This window comes from Chiloscyllium plagiosum, chromosome 33 (genome assembly GCF_004010195.1).
Source record: "Chiloscyllium plagiosum isolate BGI_BamShark_2017 chromosome 33, ASM401019v2, whole genome shotgun sequence".
In the NCBI taxonomy this organism is placed as follows: domain Eukaryota; kingdom Metazoa; phylum Chordata; class Chondrichthyes; order Orectolobiformes; family Hemiscylliidae; genus Chiloscyllium; species Chiloscyllium plagiosum.
The window spans coordinates 42,214,248-42,230,568 of NC_057742.1; the positions used below are offsets into that span (position 1 = coordinate 42,214,248).

The 16,321-nt window shown below is 42.6% G+C and overlaps 1 protein-coding gene across 2 annotated transcripts in view; it reads right to left on the reverse strand.

Annotated features, from left to right (window-relative positions):
* Positions 1-170: 170 nt before the first annotated feature.
* LOC122539687 (pre-mRNA-splicing factor 38B-like) overlaps positions 171-16,321 on the reverse strand; it is a 23,340-nt gene continuing 7,189 nt past the window's right edge. Inside the window, exon 2 of one of the 2 annotated variants that reach the window (XR_006309153.1) lies at positions 171-784. Coding sequence is in view for 1 of the 2 variants with exons in the window: in XM_043674677.1 (XP_043530612.1) it covers positions 12,379-13,056 (678 nt within the window). In the remaining variant the exon portion in view is untranslated. Of the gene's footprint in view, positions 785-11,711; positions 13,112-16,321 lie in introns of those variants that run through there. The other variant, XM_043674677.1, reaches the window with a different exon arrangement.

Here is a 16,321-nt window from a genome sequence, read left to right on the forward strand (position 1 = left end):
AAAGGGTGTGGTAGAGAGTGACTGCACACAGACTGAAACATTTCTCTGAGTCTCCTCTGATCAATCCTTTTCACTCTCCTTTTAGTTACATTTACTGCTTGCTGCTTCAGAACAGGTCGCCATTCCAACCGTGACTCAGCCTTTCGGGAAGTGGCTCAGGTTTAGGCTATTGCTGGAAAGATGGCACATCACCTCAATGATGTGATAATAAACCCACATTTCTATTCCCACTCCCATATCAGGGCAGAGTGTGAACAAAGGGATTTCTTTACACAGAGGATTGATTGTCAGGTTTTCATAGAGAGCAGAGAATATTGTGTTTTAGGGAGAAGGAGGCTAAAGGATGAGGCCAGGTTCAAGAGGTCACTCTGGCACGCTGCATGAGGGAGCTACAGCCACTTGAAAATGTCAATGGACACATTGTTTGTAAATATCTTTGATGGGGTGTATGAATAGGAGCCATGTTAGGTGATTATTTCAGGGAAGTTCCTGAGGATAATTACACATTTGTGCTGAAAAGTAGAGGATGACAGTAAGAATAAAAGGGAGACAATTTACAAGGAATTATGTCGAATCTACTGCACAGAAATAGGTCACATGACACAACTGACCAATGTCAATGTCCATGTTCCACATGAGGCTATTCCCAGGCTCCTTCATCTCACCCGATCAATGTCTCCTTGTATTCCTTCTCCCTCATGTGTTTATCTAGCTTTCCTCTTCGATGCAGCAATGTTATTCACCTCATGTATCCCCTCTGGTAGTGAGTTCCACATTCTAACCGCTGTAAGTAAAGGTGTTACATCAATAAAAATAAATGCAAGATCCGATGGCTTCATTGAGTTATGCAACTGCTTAGACACAATAGCTTAAGGGAGGATGGAGTGGGTGTAAGAAGGATTATAATAAATACAATCATATAAAAAATGAGTCAAAAAATGTTGAGTTAAGCTGTTGAGTTTATTTCTTCCTGGAGGACATATGCTTCCTTCACTGTTTAAGGACCAATAAATGGAAATATCTCCTCAACCTGACACTTTTAATCAAATGAACCATCCATCGCCTCTCTCCATGCTTCTGAGCAGCTTTCGCACTGAACCAAAGCAAGTGGAAAAAGGCGATGAGTCCCAGCTGTGCACGAGAAACAACAGTTCTTCCCAAGGAACATGCAAATGAGTTGGCCAAACACTTTGCAAATTGCATTTTGAAATGTCATGTGCAAGATGTTGCTGCATCTTTCTGTTCCACACTTCCACAAACCCAGCTCAGTCTTCCTCATTCACCCACAGACATGGGGACCTGAGGGATGAGAGGTAATTGCTCCACCATTCATATTAGACAGCCTATATTGTACATGGAGCTGAAAGGGTTAATGCTGGTTTTAGTGTGTGTGTTGTGGAGATTTTGTCAGAGTAAAGAAGCAACTTTTAAGGGACAGACTGGGTTTAGTGTTTTCCTAATAGCCTCTGTTATAATGTAGGATAGATTCATATAATTTGTAAATAGTTGAGTACAACAATAAACTTCATATTGTTCACTCAGTGAGAAATCTATGAGAGATTACTTTGAGCTTGAAGGGACCCATACACAATGGCGCTGGTCTCTGCTTTAACAGATAGGTGGCCTTTGATTGAAAGGAAATTACAGTACTGTTTTGTTACAAAGAAAATCTCCAAGGATTAAGCCTAAACAGTTCAATGCCCTCAACGTGCACATTTGACAGAGTAACAATGCTGAACGTCCACACCAATACTGTACTCCATCACCGCACTGAACTCCTCATTAATGATGAGCAGCAGCTCCTGTAAAGTTGCTGGCTCACCACGTTTGCTTTATTTCCCAGACCACATTCACGCAACTTGCTTTCTACGGCATAAAAAAAACAAAATGGAAGTGAAAGAGGTGGGTTTCCCTTGCATGGTTTGGTGAGATCTTCCCCTTTCCTGGTAATGACATTGTTCAAGTGGCAAAGCTCACGCTTGTGGTATACTTGTAGCATTTGAGCTCACAACCAACCCACACAGTCCCATATCTGTAAGTGGTTGATATTTCTGAATTACCTGAAATTGTCCCTCACATAGAGGAAAACAAAAGTCAGGAGTGTTGCTGTGGCCTGTAGCTGAACCCCCTGGGGAAATTCTCTGTGAAATTGTGCCCATGATGCTGAGCTATCTCTATCTGCTGGGAGTTCACATCTCCTTGCTGTTGCAGACTACTATCAAATGTTTTGCATCTCGGTGTTGGGAAATACGTTAGAAATTTGGGAACCTGAGGGCGAAAGAGGAAGAGGTGATTTTAAGTGCAGTGCAAACATTTTATAACACAATGCCTATTACCCAATTCAAGGTTGTGAAATGGATCAACCATTTTAGAATCTGTAAGAATGAAGCAAGCATCATTGGGTGATCATGGGATTTACAGTGAGAAGGTATTAGGGCGGGAGAGAGGATGGTTACATCTCCTTAGACTATTGACAAGCTCTTTCAGCAATTCCCCTTCAAGGATTCTTGTTCTTCATAACTTGCTTCAATTCCCAGAACCTTGTCCTTATTCCAATTTCTATTCTGGTGGGATTTTTTAAAGTGACACCTTTCATCCCTCTCAAATTTCCTGAGTTTCCAAAGCATCTCCTTTTCTAGAAAGGTTACAGTAGGGAGTAGGAAATAAAAGATGAAATGTTCGAGAAGAAAAGATAGAAGAGAAAGTCAGGAATTTCAAAGAATGTGAGAGAGGAGTGCAGAAATGTTTGTGCTGAAGAGGTCTGAGTGGGAGATATGTAGGGCAGTTAAGGGGAAAAGATAAATAAAGGTATGTGGTGTGAACTCAAAAATACTAGCATTGGCCTTCTGTGTGATTTCACCTGATCAAGACTTAAAACCCCCACAAACATCACAAAGGAGCTGAAACCCCCAAATGAAACTGGAAATTAGGAAACAGAAATGCTGAGTGTATGCTGGGGGGTGCAGTGAGAGAGAAGCAGTGAAGAGAGAGGAGGAGAACTTCTTCAAGGTAGGCATCCTTGAAAGAGGCTTCACAGTTAAGGTTAAAATCAACTCGGAGAGATACGTTCTTTTATCTCCCATAAGATGGAAAAGAAGCTTTTGTTGAGTGTGTGAATTCTTCCTGGAAACCACTTTTAGAAACATTGCCTCAAGTGAATTCCAAGGTTAAAATGTCCCAATCATTAGTTATGTTTCTTTGTGATGCTGTAGATAGCATTCCAGGAAGAATTATAGAGGTTTATAAAATCATGAGGGGCACAGATAAGCTGATGAGCAAAGGTCTTTTCCCAAGGATAGCGGAGTTCAAAACTAGAGGGCAGAGGTTTAAGGTGGGAGGGAAAAGATTTGAAAGGGACCTCAGGAGCAACGTTTTTGCAGACAGGGTGGACCGTGTATGGAATGAACTTCCAGAGAAAGTGATAGATACAGGTACAGTTCTAACATTTAAAAGACATTTGGACAGGTACACAATAAGAAAGGTTCAGAGCGATATGGGCCAGAGGCAGGCAAATGGGACTAGTTTAGTTTGGGAAACCTGAGTGGATGGGTTGGGCCGAAGGATGTGTTTCCATGATTCCCTGATTCTAATTCCTGTCTAATTGTGGTCGGGCTGAAAAGACTGCCACTAGAAGACCTCTTGTCCGCTGAGGGTTCATTGGTAGAGCACCATCTGCTGGTTAATAGTTTTACGCTTGGAAATTTTAAACAGCATATTTGCCACCTAATTACTTTTAAATTTGATATTAATGATGGTTTGCTGCCTTTGTAGGTCTTGGCTCTGATCATGCTGGTTCTTCCTGGTTGATCTTCCTTGCCCGTCTTTCCCTGAATTTGGGGGGAATGCCCTAAATCCTGTTTGTCCCAGCCTGTAATTTGGTCTTATTCATTCCTGGGATGTGGGCATCACTGGCTGGGCCAGCATGTGTTGCCCATCCCTAATTTCTCTTAAACTGTGTGGCTTAATCGAGCCACTTCAGAGGATGGTTAAGAATCAATTGCATTGCTGTGGGTCTGGAGTCACATGTAGACCAGAACAGGTAAGGACGGCAGATTTCCTTCCTCACAGGACATTAGTGATCCCGATAGATTTATCCATCATTTGTTACATGGTCACCATTAGACTAGCTTTAAATTCCAACTTATTTTTATTGAATTCAAATTTCATCATCTGCGATGGTAGGATTCAAACCCAGGACCCCAGAACAATGTATCTGGGTTTCTGGATTACTACCGCAGTAGCATTACCAGAACATCACCGCCTCCCATCATCCTCTCATCCTGAATACTGACTCCCCGTGTATTGCTGTGAGTGGCTTTTGTTCCCAGGTTGCCCAAGCTCATGGCTGCAACCTTCCCTTTCATTGGTTTACTTTCGAGACAGTCCCTCATTTATCTGAAGCTCCTCTCTCAGAATGGAAAGTCACATATTGTGACATCACCATTCCCAGTCAGGATGAAAAGCACTGGAAAATGGCCGAGAGGTATTATTGCTGGATTGTAAATCCAGCGATCCAGGGAATGATCTGGGGACCCAGGTTCAAATCCCATCACAGAAGATGGTGGAATTTGAATTCAATAAAAATCTGGAATTAAGAGTCAAATGACGACCATGAATTCATTGTTGATTGTCAGGAAAAAACCTATCTGGTTCACTAATGTCCGACAGGGAAGGAATCTGCCATCCTTACCTGGTCTGGCCTACATTTGACTCCAGACCCACAGCAATGTGATTGACTCATTACTGCCCTCTGGGCAATTCAGGGATGGGTAATAAATGCTGGCCTTACCATTGACACCCTCATCCTGTGAATGAATAAAGAGAATTACATCTGGAGACCTCCCTGCTGTGAATGCTTGGATTGGTTTTACACCGGTATTTACCGAACTATCCTGTCCTCACTGCATTTGGTTGCAGAAATAAATCTCCATTTATTGGGTAATTCCTGGGAAAGTTTTGGTCATGAGTTCTATTTACTCTCGTGTGTAGCAGAAATCCTGCTGTCTAATGAACTGTTTGCTACACCCATCCTGCTCCAAAACCTGGCTGACATGATATTAATACTCTTCAAAGATTACAGTCCACCCCTTCATCTCTCCTGAGAGAAAAAGAGACAGAATAATAAAGACGAATAAAACAATAATAAAAAACGATAATAAATCATTAATTTCCTTATATATGTTACACAAGGACATAGTCAGAGATTGGTGGGGAATGCTCATTTCAGGAATGAAGAGGTAAGGGAAAGGTAAAACTTAGTAAAAGAAGAGAGACTGAAATAAGGTCTACTGAATACACTGGTGACAGAATGAGATTAACATTTAGGGAAAGACAGCACTCGTCAAAAGGAACATCACAAGCAAACTATTTTGTACGTTATAATATTACATCTACACACGTGATAAATTGCTATGTTTTCATTCATATTGAACGCTACCCATAGAAACTTGTTACACTGTCACTATTCCATCCCCCTGACTTAAGGCCGACATCTCAATTTAGCATCTCCCTCAGGCTGGAATACAAAACTTCCAGGCCCAAACTGACTCTGCTTCTCTGCACTGCCATAACCGTCACTAACCAACTGAATAATAATATTAAAGTACAAACAAGTAAGCTATGATTTTGAAACAAGGACTTGCATCAGTGTGCTCGATTGGAAATATCCTCACACTAAAACCTTGCTTACTCTGAAGAGAGTACTTGCTCTTCACGGGGGCCTGTGCAATGCCACAAGAAGTTTCGTGGTATTTTATTGAAACCCTGACATCTGCACACAGTTCTAGCCAATAAAACTGGACTGTTGTAATTCAACTTGTCACATCTTCACGTCAACTTGTTTCCTTATATAAATTTTCATGCCCAGATCTGTAATGGAACTATTCACTATGTAACTGAACAAATTGACAACCAAGTTGTCTTCGATTTTCTCCATAAACTGCTCAAACTTAATTTTTAAACATTCTTGTGAAAATATTTGATGCATTTATTTTGTCCAGTATTGAAATTTTCCAAATAATTATTACATATTTTGCAATAACTTAGTCTTTGAGAATTCATGTTAGTGAGTGACACCATTCAATTGCAAGAGTTCTTGGTTCTGATCATACTGTTATAATTTAAATTCAGAGCTGTTAAAGGTCCACCTGCAGAAATAACTGGTAAAACTCACTGGAAAAGATTCCCACAAAGTAAACCGGCCCATGTGACAGTTTCTTAAAGCTCTCAATATCAGAAATGAGTCATTGAAAATTTACTTTCCATTCTTTCTCAGCATAGGTTAGAGCAACAATCTCATTGATTTTCCTCTTAGCCTTCAACTACCTTTCTCAATTATAGTGTCCTTCTACAATCATTTTGTTTTACATCACCCCAATTCCCCAATCCATTCAGCACCAAGTCACTTTGTTACACATTCTGAACATTCTGCTCATTCCATCTTCGGTTGACTCCCATTTGACCACTATATACATTTATTTCTGTGTTTCCACAAGGATTTCTGAGAACTCCCACAAATGATGAAATTTCAGAGTGCAGAGCTCTTTCAAAAGTAAGTTAAAAAAGGTTAAAAATTGTGAGCAGATGCTGAATTTTGTTGATACCTTTTTTGGCGGGGAGAGGCGAATTGGTGATACATGATTTTGCGGATCCTGAGGATTTACTGTATATCTCAAGCAACACCATTAAAAAGCTATAATTAAGGGAAAATACTATGGATGCTGGAAATCAAACTCAACCGGTTTGGCAGAATCGGGGGACAGTGAAACAGAGTTAATGTTTAAGACCAGTCAGCCTGACGTCGGTGGTGGGCAAGCTGTTGGAGGGAATATTGAGGGACAGGATGTATATGTATTTGGAAAGGCAAGAACTGATTAGGGATAGTCAACATGGCTTTGTGCGTGGGAAATCATGTCTCACAAACTTGATTGAATTTTTATGAAGTAACAAAGAGGATTGAGGAGGGCAGAGCGGTAGATGTAATCTATATGGACTTCAGTAAGGCGTTCGACAAGGTTCCCCATGGGAGACTGGTTAGCAAGGTTAGATCTCATGGAATACAGGGAGAACTAGCCATTTGGATACAGAACTGACTCAAAGGTAGAAGACAGAGGGTGGTGGTGGAGGGTTGCTTTTCAGACTGGAGGCCTGTGACCAGTGGAGTGCCACAAGGATCGGTGCTGGGTCCACTACTTTTCATCATTTATAGAAATGATTTGGATGTGAGCATAAGAGGTATAGTTAGTAAGTTTGCAGATGACACCAAAATTGGAGGTGTAGTGGACAGCGAAGAAGGTTACCTCAGATTACAACAGGATCTTGATCAAATGGGCCAATGGGCTGAGAAGTGGCAGATGGAGTTTAATTTAGATAAATGTGAGGTGCTGCATTTTGGGAAAGCAAATCTTAGCAGGACTTATACACTTAATGGTAAGGTCCTAGGGAATGTTGCTGAACAAAGAGACCTTGGTGTGCAGGTTCATAGTTCCTTGAAAGTGGAGTCTCAGGTAGAAAGGATAGTGAAGAAGGTGTTTGGTATGCTTTCCTTTATTGGTCAGAGTATTGAGTATAGGAATTGGGAGGTCATGTTGCAGCTGTACTGGACATTGGTGAGGCCACAGTTGGAATATTGCGTGCAATTCTGATCTTCTTCCTAGCAGAAGGATGTTGTGAACCTTGAAAGGGGTCAGAAACGATTTACAAGAGTTCCCAGAGTTGGAGGATTTGAGCTAAAGGGAGAGGTTGAACAGGCTGGGGCTGTTTTCCCTAGAGTGTCAGAGGCTGAGGCGTGACTTTATAGAGGTTTTTAATGTCATGAGGGGCATGGATAGGATAAATAGACAAAGTCTTTTCCCTAGGGTGGGTGAGTCCAGTACTAGAGGGCATAGGTTTAGGGTGAAAGGGGAAAGATATAAAAGAGACCTCAGGGGCAATTTTTTCATGCAGAGGATGGTGCATGTATGGAATGAGCTGCCAGAGGATGTGGTGAAGGCTGGTACAATTACAACATTTAAAAGACATCTGGATGGGTATATGTATAGGAAGGGTTTGGAGGGATATGGGCCGGGTGCTGGAACATAGGACTAGATCAGGTTCGGATTGACGAATTGGACCGTAGAATCTGTTTCTGTGCTGTACATCTCTATGACTCTGGTATAATAAAAATATTGTAATTACCTACATCCATCATGATGGCATGACTTACAGTTTTCAAAGTTAAATGATGTAATTTGTAATTGATGCTGTTCATTTACTTGAGTTGCCATTGAGGTGTACAGCATGGAAATAAACCCTTCGGTCCAACTCGTCTATGCCGACCAGGTTCCCCAAACTAAACGTGTCCCATTTGCCTGCATTTGTCCCATATCCCTCTAACCCTTTTCTATTCATGTCCTGGTCCAAATGTCTTTTAAATGTTCTAACTGTACCTGCATCGCCCACTTTCTCTGGCTGTTCATTTCACACACCAACCATCCTCTTTGTGAAAACGTTGCCCCTCAGATCCCTTTCAAATCTTTCTCCTCTCATCAAACATGTGCCCTTTAGATTTGAAGGCCCTACCCAAGGGGACTGATTTGACACTTGAAACAGTCATATTGAGAATACACCAGATATAGTGGGCGGCACGGTGGCACTGTGGTTAGCACTGCTGCCTCACAGCGCCAGAGACCTGGGTTCAATTCCCACCTCAGGCGACTGACTGTGTGGAGTTTGCACATTCTCCCTGGGTCTGTGTGGGCTTCCTCCCACAGTCCAAAAATGTGTAGGTTCGGTGAATTGGCCACGCTAAATTGCCCGTAGTGTTGGGTGAAACGTAGGGGGGTGGGTTGCGCTTCGGTGGGTCAGTGTGGACTTGTTGGGCCGAAGGGCCTGTTTCCACACTGTAAGTAATCTAATCTAATCTAATAAGTGTTACAAGATTTCTTCACATATATTCAGACAGTTCAGTAAAGGCCCTTCAGCCCAACGAGCCTGTACCGACATAACTACCACTAGGAGTGCGCTAATCTTAATTTCCTGCATTTGTCCCATATCCTTGAATGTTATGATACTTTAAGTGCTCATCCAAATATTTATTTAAAGGTTGTAAGGTTCTGACCTCTATTGCCTTCCCAGGCAGTGCATTCCAGGTTCCCACCACTCACTGAGTGAAAAGTTTTTTCCCGAAGTTCCTCTGAATCTCCTGCCCCTTAAAACTACACCTCTTATGATTGATCCAATCAACCAAGAGGAACAGCTGCTCTCTATCTTTCCTGTTCATATCCCTCATAATCTTATGCACCTCAATCATGTACCCCCCTCAGTCTTCTTTGCTTTCAAGAAAATAATCCGAGTCTATCTAATCTCTCCTTATTGCTCAATTTCTCCATCGCAGGCAACATCCTGGTGAACCTCCTCTGTACCCCCTCTCATGCTATCATATCCTTTCTGTAGTGAGGTGACCAGAACTGCACACATTGGCCTAATCGATGCTGTGTACAATTCCAACATTACTTTCTTGCTCTCATGCCATGGCTGATGAAAGCAAGTGTCCTGTGGGCCTTCTTATCCCATTCATGTGCTCTCCTACCTTCAGGGATCTGTGAATAATTACCCTCAGATCCCTCTATTTCTCTAAGTTACCCAGTGTCCTGCCATTCTTTAAATATTCCCTCATCTTGTTCCTTCTTCCAAAATTCATTACCTCGTACTTATCAGGGTTCAATACCATCTGGTCTGTTCATCTGATCAACCCATCGATATCTTCTTTACAATTAACCACTTTACCAATCTTGGTGTCGTCCAGAGCAACATTTGTTTCTCTCAGTGTTAATTCCACAGTGTTTGATATAAGCTTTTAATGGAATAGAACTCCCTGAGGGAATGTTAAATATTTTCTGTTGATATTGCATTGAATTTGATGACATTGGGTGAATGGCTATGGAGGAATTACGTGTGCATGGAGTAAGGAGTCGGGAGGTGAGATTTCTGGAGCTTTTAAATAATGTTAGGTGGGGAGATCCAAGATGGCGGCGATTTAGCAAGTCTGAGTCTATAGTGCTCCTCCCAACACCTAGGCAAAGTGGGTCACCCTCCCCCACCACACTCACCAAATCAACGAAAAATAGTTTTTATTTAATGTAATTAGTGGTTTAGTACTAAATTTATACAGTTCAGTCTCCTGTTAAAAATGACTAGGGGGAAAAGAGCCTGCAGTTCTCAGCAGGCAGGAGCCCCTCCCCCACCCTCCGGGGGACTTACCTACAGTGGCGAGCCTCGCGGAAATAATCTCTAAACTCGATGCGAAGATCGATGCTTTCGTAGAAGAGTCCCGAAGTCGATGGAATTCATTCTCGACCTCGCTACAAAAGCACGGCCGAGACATCGAAGATATTGAATGCCGAGTCAGAGGGGCGGAGCTAAAGGCCGTGACCTCCGAGGCCATTGCAGAATCGGCCGTGGATCGGTTCCGGACTCTTGAGCAGCAAGTCCGGACCTTAGAGAATCACATTAACGACCTCGAAAATCAAGGTTGTCGAAAAAATATTTGTTTGCTGGGCCTTCCCGAACGGGAAGAAGAAGGCTAGCTTACAAGGTTCCTTGAACAGTGGCTTCTGAAGTTATTGAATCTGGAAGTTGGATCAGGCCAGGTAAGGGTAGAATGGGCCTATCGGGTCGCAATATGCAGGCCCGGCTCGAACCAGCTCCCCACCCGGTCCTGTTCCGGCTGCAGAGCCATAAGGTGAGGGAGATGCTCTTGGAAGCCTCCAGAAATCTTGGGAAAGATACACAAGCCATGACTCATAAGAGATCCAAGATTTATGTTATTTCAGGACTTTTCCCCAGCTTTGGTCCGAAAGAGGAAGGCGTTTGATGAAGCAAAGAAGTGTTTAAGGGATTTAAACATTCAATACTCCTTGCGCTACCCAGCTATACTACGCTTTAGCCATGAAGGGTCCGTGTTTAACTTCGGATCACCAGAGAAGGCCAAGGAACTTTTGGACTCTCTTAGACAAACTATAAGAGTTAATTGATGTTGTTTTGCCCTACCCCTTTTTTTTCCTTTCATTATCTTACTGTTTAATATTATCTCCGGAGGGTGGGAAGAAGGACTTATTTATTCATCCTTTACTTAGCGATTTCCTTTCCTTTTTTTTATATATATATAAAACCTTATCTTATTTTATCTTTGTCCTTGGGTGCGGGGTTGTTTTCCCCTGTTATTTTGTATTAATATATCTAATTATTATTTGCTGAGACTGTAATTTTATAGTCATATATGTTCATATATGGTATTATGATCTGAATGTACTAAAGAGCTTTTATTTTTGTGAATTTTATATGCTCTATGCTCGGGATGTTTTGGATAAATACAGGTTTTGTTGTGATCTGATGTTAACACATTCCGAGCATGTATATCACTGCTCAATTTATGTGTTATCTGTAGGATTTTGTTTTTCTCTCTTGAATAATGTAAGAATTTTAATGATACACTCTGGTTAGTTGTAAGTTAGATGAGTAGTTAGTTGAGTTTTGTCTTTTTTTCTCTTGGTATTTCTGTTTTCTTATTTGATAGATTTTGGTGATCATTTATTTAAGATTTAACTGTATATCAATGTTTATACTTGGGTCTTTTTCTTAGTTTTCTTTTGTAAACTTGTGGAAAAAAAATAAAAATAATGTTAGGCATCATGTTTCAATTGTGAAAACTGCCGGGGGGGGGGGGGGTGAGGGGATCCCCTGCACCCATACTCCTCCAGTACCTTCAAACTGCATCGAAAACCCAAACTCTGCAGAGAAAAAAACAGAAATATCATGGGAAAATTCACACTTCAGTTGGGAGGGTGGTTTGTGAGCTGTGAGAGCTCCAACTGGGAGAATGATCCTCCAAGAGAAAAATCCAGCTGACTCAAAACATAAAAATGCACAAAATATTCAAAACAACACAGAAAAGGTGTATTATAGATAGCAATTTACATTTTTGATTTAACTCAATTTATTTCTTATCATTATATTAAAATTTTAATTATCTTTCTGGAGAATGGTTTGTCTTCTTGTGAGTTCTACCTTCGAGATCACCCAACTCCCAACAAGTGATTAAACTGCACTGCTGTTCTAGTCTCTGTGACACACCTGCTTTGCTCTCATTCAGCCATCGACAGTGTTGCTACCCAGTCTCCTTCTGCATCCTGTCCTGTCTTGGCTGTGCTGTTAGCCTCTCTCTCTTTCTATGTTGCAGTGCCTTTCCTTTTACTGAGTTTCTTACCATTGTCTGCTACCCATTGGCTCAGTCATTGGCTGCTGCTGTGGTTCCATCTCATTCAGTCTCTCTTTGCTGTACCACCTGCCTGCTCTTTCTGCTGCAAAGTTTCCCTTCTCATTCAGTCACTTAGTACTGTGCTATCTGCTGGGTCTTCTGTGTTGTACAGTGTCTTTTCGACCAGTTAGCTTCTCTCTGCTTTGTTTTTTGCTTGACCCCTTTCTATTAGCTTCCATGTGCTTCTGAACGTTCAGCCTCTCTTTACTGGATTCTCTGCTTACTCTGCCTGTATGTGTTACAGCCCCTTTTCTACTAGTTAGCCTCTCTTTGCTCTGCTGTCTAGTTACTCCCCCTCTGCTGGCTGCAGTGTCTTTCTGGCCTCCCAGCTTCTCTTTGCTCTGTTGTCTGCTTCCTCTCTCTATGTTGGCTGCAGCGTCATTTTGGCCACTGGATTTCTCTCTGCTTTGTTCTCTGCTTTTCCTGCCTCTGTGCGCACTCTCCTGGATATTCTGATTGTGTGCTCTGCCTCTGTCTGGTGGAGTTAGCCTTCCCCCTTTGTATTTTGCATCCTTTCTTTCTTTATGTTTTGCAGACTCTGACTTTTTTGAATGTGCAGTTTTCGATCTTTCTTTGCTGGAGTGTGTAAAGTGCTTCTCCTTTGAAGTGTCGCTGAAATGAATCGTTCTCCTGCTCCCAGTCTGTCTAGCTCCTCTTCGGCTTAATCTTTGTTTTGCTTGCTGTGTGGGACTGTCATTCTCAACATTTCCTTTGCAACAAAAGTTTCGGATGGCATTGCAAAAATCTGAGAGCACCGGCATATTCTAACGTAGCTGAATACAGCAATTTTTTCTTAAAGATGCAACAGAAAAACATCTGGGAACCAAAATATATTAGTCAGCATGGAATTCAAAAGGGAATTCAGTGAATATTAAGTTAATTTTTTAAAGAAGTATCAGAAATGGTAGAGTAAAATAAAAGATATGAGATACGTATCCTTTAAATGTGCTTCTGAAAATCTAAGTTCAGTATTCTAGACTCATGCCTCAATATGAGCCTCCAAGGAATCAAGGGATAAGAAACAGACTGGACAACAAGCAAAAAAGGAAGAGCATGAATTAAAGGTAGTTACTCAGGTTGACTGGAATGAGAATTAAAAGCCTTGGTGGCCATCATTTACATAAATTATTTCTGGGGATGGAGGAGTCAAAAACTAGAGGGCATAGGTTTAGGATGAAAGGGGAGAGATTTAAAAGGGACCTAAGGGGCAAGTTTCTCACGCAGAAGGTGGTGCATGTAAGGAATGAGATGCCAGAGGAAGTGGCGGAGGCTGGTACAATTACAACATTGTACAGGTAAATGAATAGGAAGGGTTCAGAGGGATATAGGCCAAGTGCTGACAAATGGGACTAGATTAGATTAGGACATCTGATCAGCATGGACGAGTTGGACCGAGGGGTCTGTTTCCGTGTTATGCATCTCTCTGACTCAGGAATCGCAATTCTGAATGGAAGAAGCAAGAAACAGGAAAGATCTGGGTTCAGTGCAGCTGCCCCAGGAGAAAATACTCGTCAAGGCAGCATTTCCTTTTCACCTGGGGTATGAAAATAGAAGTTGGCCTGCCACTTCCCCTAGAAAGAGTTTAGAAACATGGATAAGGGCAGCTGGGTGCTGAGACATGTTGTCTGAAAGAGTGCTTTTTTTAGATTAGATTAGATTAGATTAGATTACTTACAGTGTGGAAACAGGCCCTTCGGCCCAACAAGTCCACACCGACCCGCCGAAGCGCAACCCACCCATACCCCTACATTTACCCCTTACCTAACACTATGGCCAATTTACCTGACCTGCACATCTTTGGACTGTAGGAGGAAACCGGAGCACCCGGAGGAAACCCACGCAGACACGGGGAGAACGTGCAAACTCCACACAGTCAGTCGCCTGAGGTGGGAATTGAACCTGGGTCGCTGGCGCTGTGAGGCAGCAGTGCTAACCACTGTGCCACCGTGCTCTGCACCTTTGTCCTCTTCATAATAATTACAATAAAAGAAAGAACAAGCGCTTAGCTCTTAAAGTCCCCAGATCCTATTAATCCTATCCCCACCTACACCCCATTACCCTTCATACCCTCCAAATCAAGGTAACCCCTTCCATCCAACTTTCCTACCTGACCTTCATACCTTCCAGGTCAAGCCATGATGCCTCCATACTCATTCAGTTACTGTACACTCTGCGCAGAACCAATGAACTCAACAGTAACAAGAGGGTATTTACCCAATATGCATTCCTAGCTTATAGCCAGACAACTATTGATTGTTGATATCAATTCTGATTTATTTGTCAATTATTCAATCTGCCAATTATTCAGTGCTTGTTGCACAAGATAAAGATTGCTGTTCTTGTGACAGTGAGTGAATGGGTATGGAAGTACCATAGTTTGGCAGGGAGAGCATAATGCACCCAGAGGAGGGGAGTAGATGGAGGGTCATGGCTGGACATGGAGGGTATGAGGAGCCTGCGGGGGGGGGGGGGACACATCAGGGTCACATAAGGAGATGAAATATAAAGTAATAGATACAATCCTACAGGAGATGCAAGAGCGGACGAATGTTATATGTGTAAAATCAGTTTGAATGAATTAGAATTAGCTTCATTATCACGTACTCACATGAGTTCAGTGAAGAGTTTACAAGTTGCCACTTACAGTGCCATCTTAGGTATAAAAGTATTCAGGTACAGAATCTTGTGTACAAGCAGAAGAATAAAGAGAACAAAGTTAAAAAGTTAATCACTGAAGGTGACAAGGTAGAGTCATACAGATGTACAGCACTGAAACAGACCCTTCCGTCCAAGCCGACCAAATATCCCAACCCAATCAAGTCCCACCTGCCAGCACCCGGCCCATATCCCTCCAAACCCTTCCTATTCATATACCCATCCAAATGCCTCTTAAATGTTGCAATTGTACCAGCCTCACCACATCCTCTGGCAGCTCATTCCATACATGTACCATCCTCTAAGTGAAAAGGTTGCCCCTTAGGTCTCTTTTATATCTTTCCCCTCTCACCCTAAACCTATGCCCTCTAGTTCTGGACTCCCCCACCCCAGGGAAAAGACTTTGTCTATTTATCCTACATACCCCTCATGATTTTGTAAACCTCTATAAGGTCACCCCTCAGCCTCCGACGCTCCAGGGAAAACAGCCCCAGCCTGTTCAGCCTCTCCCTGCAGCTCAAATCCTCCAACCCTGGCAACATCCTTGTGAATCATTTCTGAACCCTTTCAAGTTTCACAACATCTTTCCAATAGGAAGACCAGAATTGCACGCAATATTCCAACAGTGGCCCAACCAATTTCCTGTATTGCTGCAAAATGACCTCCCAATTCCTGTACTCAATACTCTGACCTATAAAGGAAAGCATACCAAACGCCTTCTTCACTATCCTATCTACCTGTGACTTCACTTTCAAGGAGCTATGAACCTGCACTCCAAGGTCTCTTTGTTCAGCAACACTCGCTAGGACCTTACCATTATGTGTATAAGTCCTGCTGAGATTTGCTTTCCCAAAATGCAGCACCTCACACTTATCTAAATTAAACTCCATCAGCCACTTCCCAGCCCATTGGCCCATCTGATCAAGATCCCGTTGCAATCTGAAGTAACCTTCTTTGTTGAAAATGTGTTGCTGGAAAAGCGCAGCATGTCAGGCAGCATCCAGGGAACAGGAGAATCGACGTTTCGGGCATAAGCCCTTCTTCAGGAATGAGGAAAGTTTGTCCAGCAGGCTAAGATAAAAGGTACGGAGGAGGGACTTGGGGGAGGGGCGTCGGAAATGCGATAGGTGGAAAGAGGTCAAGGTGAGGGTGATAGGTCAGACTGGGGTGGGGGCGGAGAGGGCGGGAAGAAGATCTCAGGTTAGGAAGGCGGTGCTGAATTCAGTGGATTTGACGGAGACAAGGTGGGGGGAGGGGAAATGAGGAAACTGGTGAAATCCGAAGCCTCCAGCAACAGACGTCCCTCCGGATCCTCCGCTCTACAGCAAATCCGAAGCCTCCAGCAACAGACGTCCCTCCGGATCCTCCGCT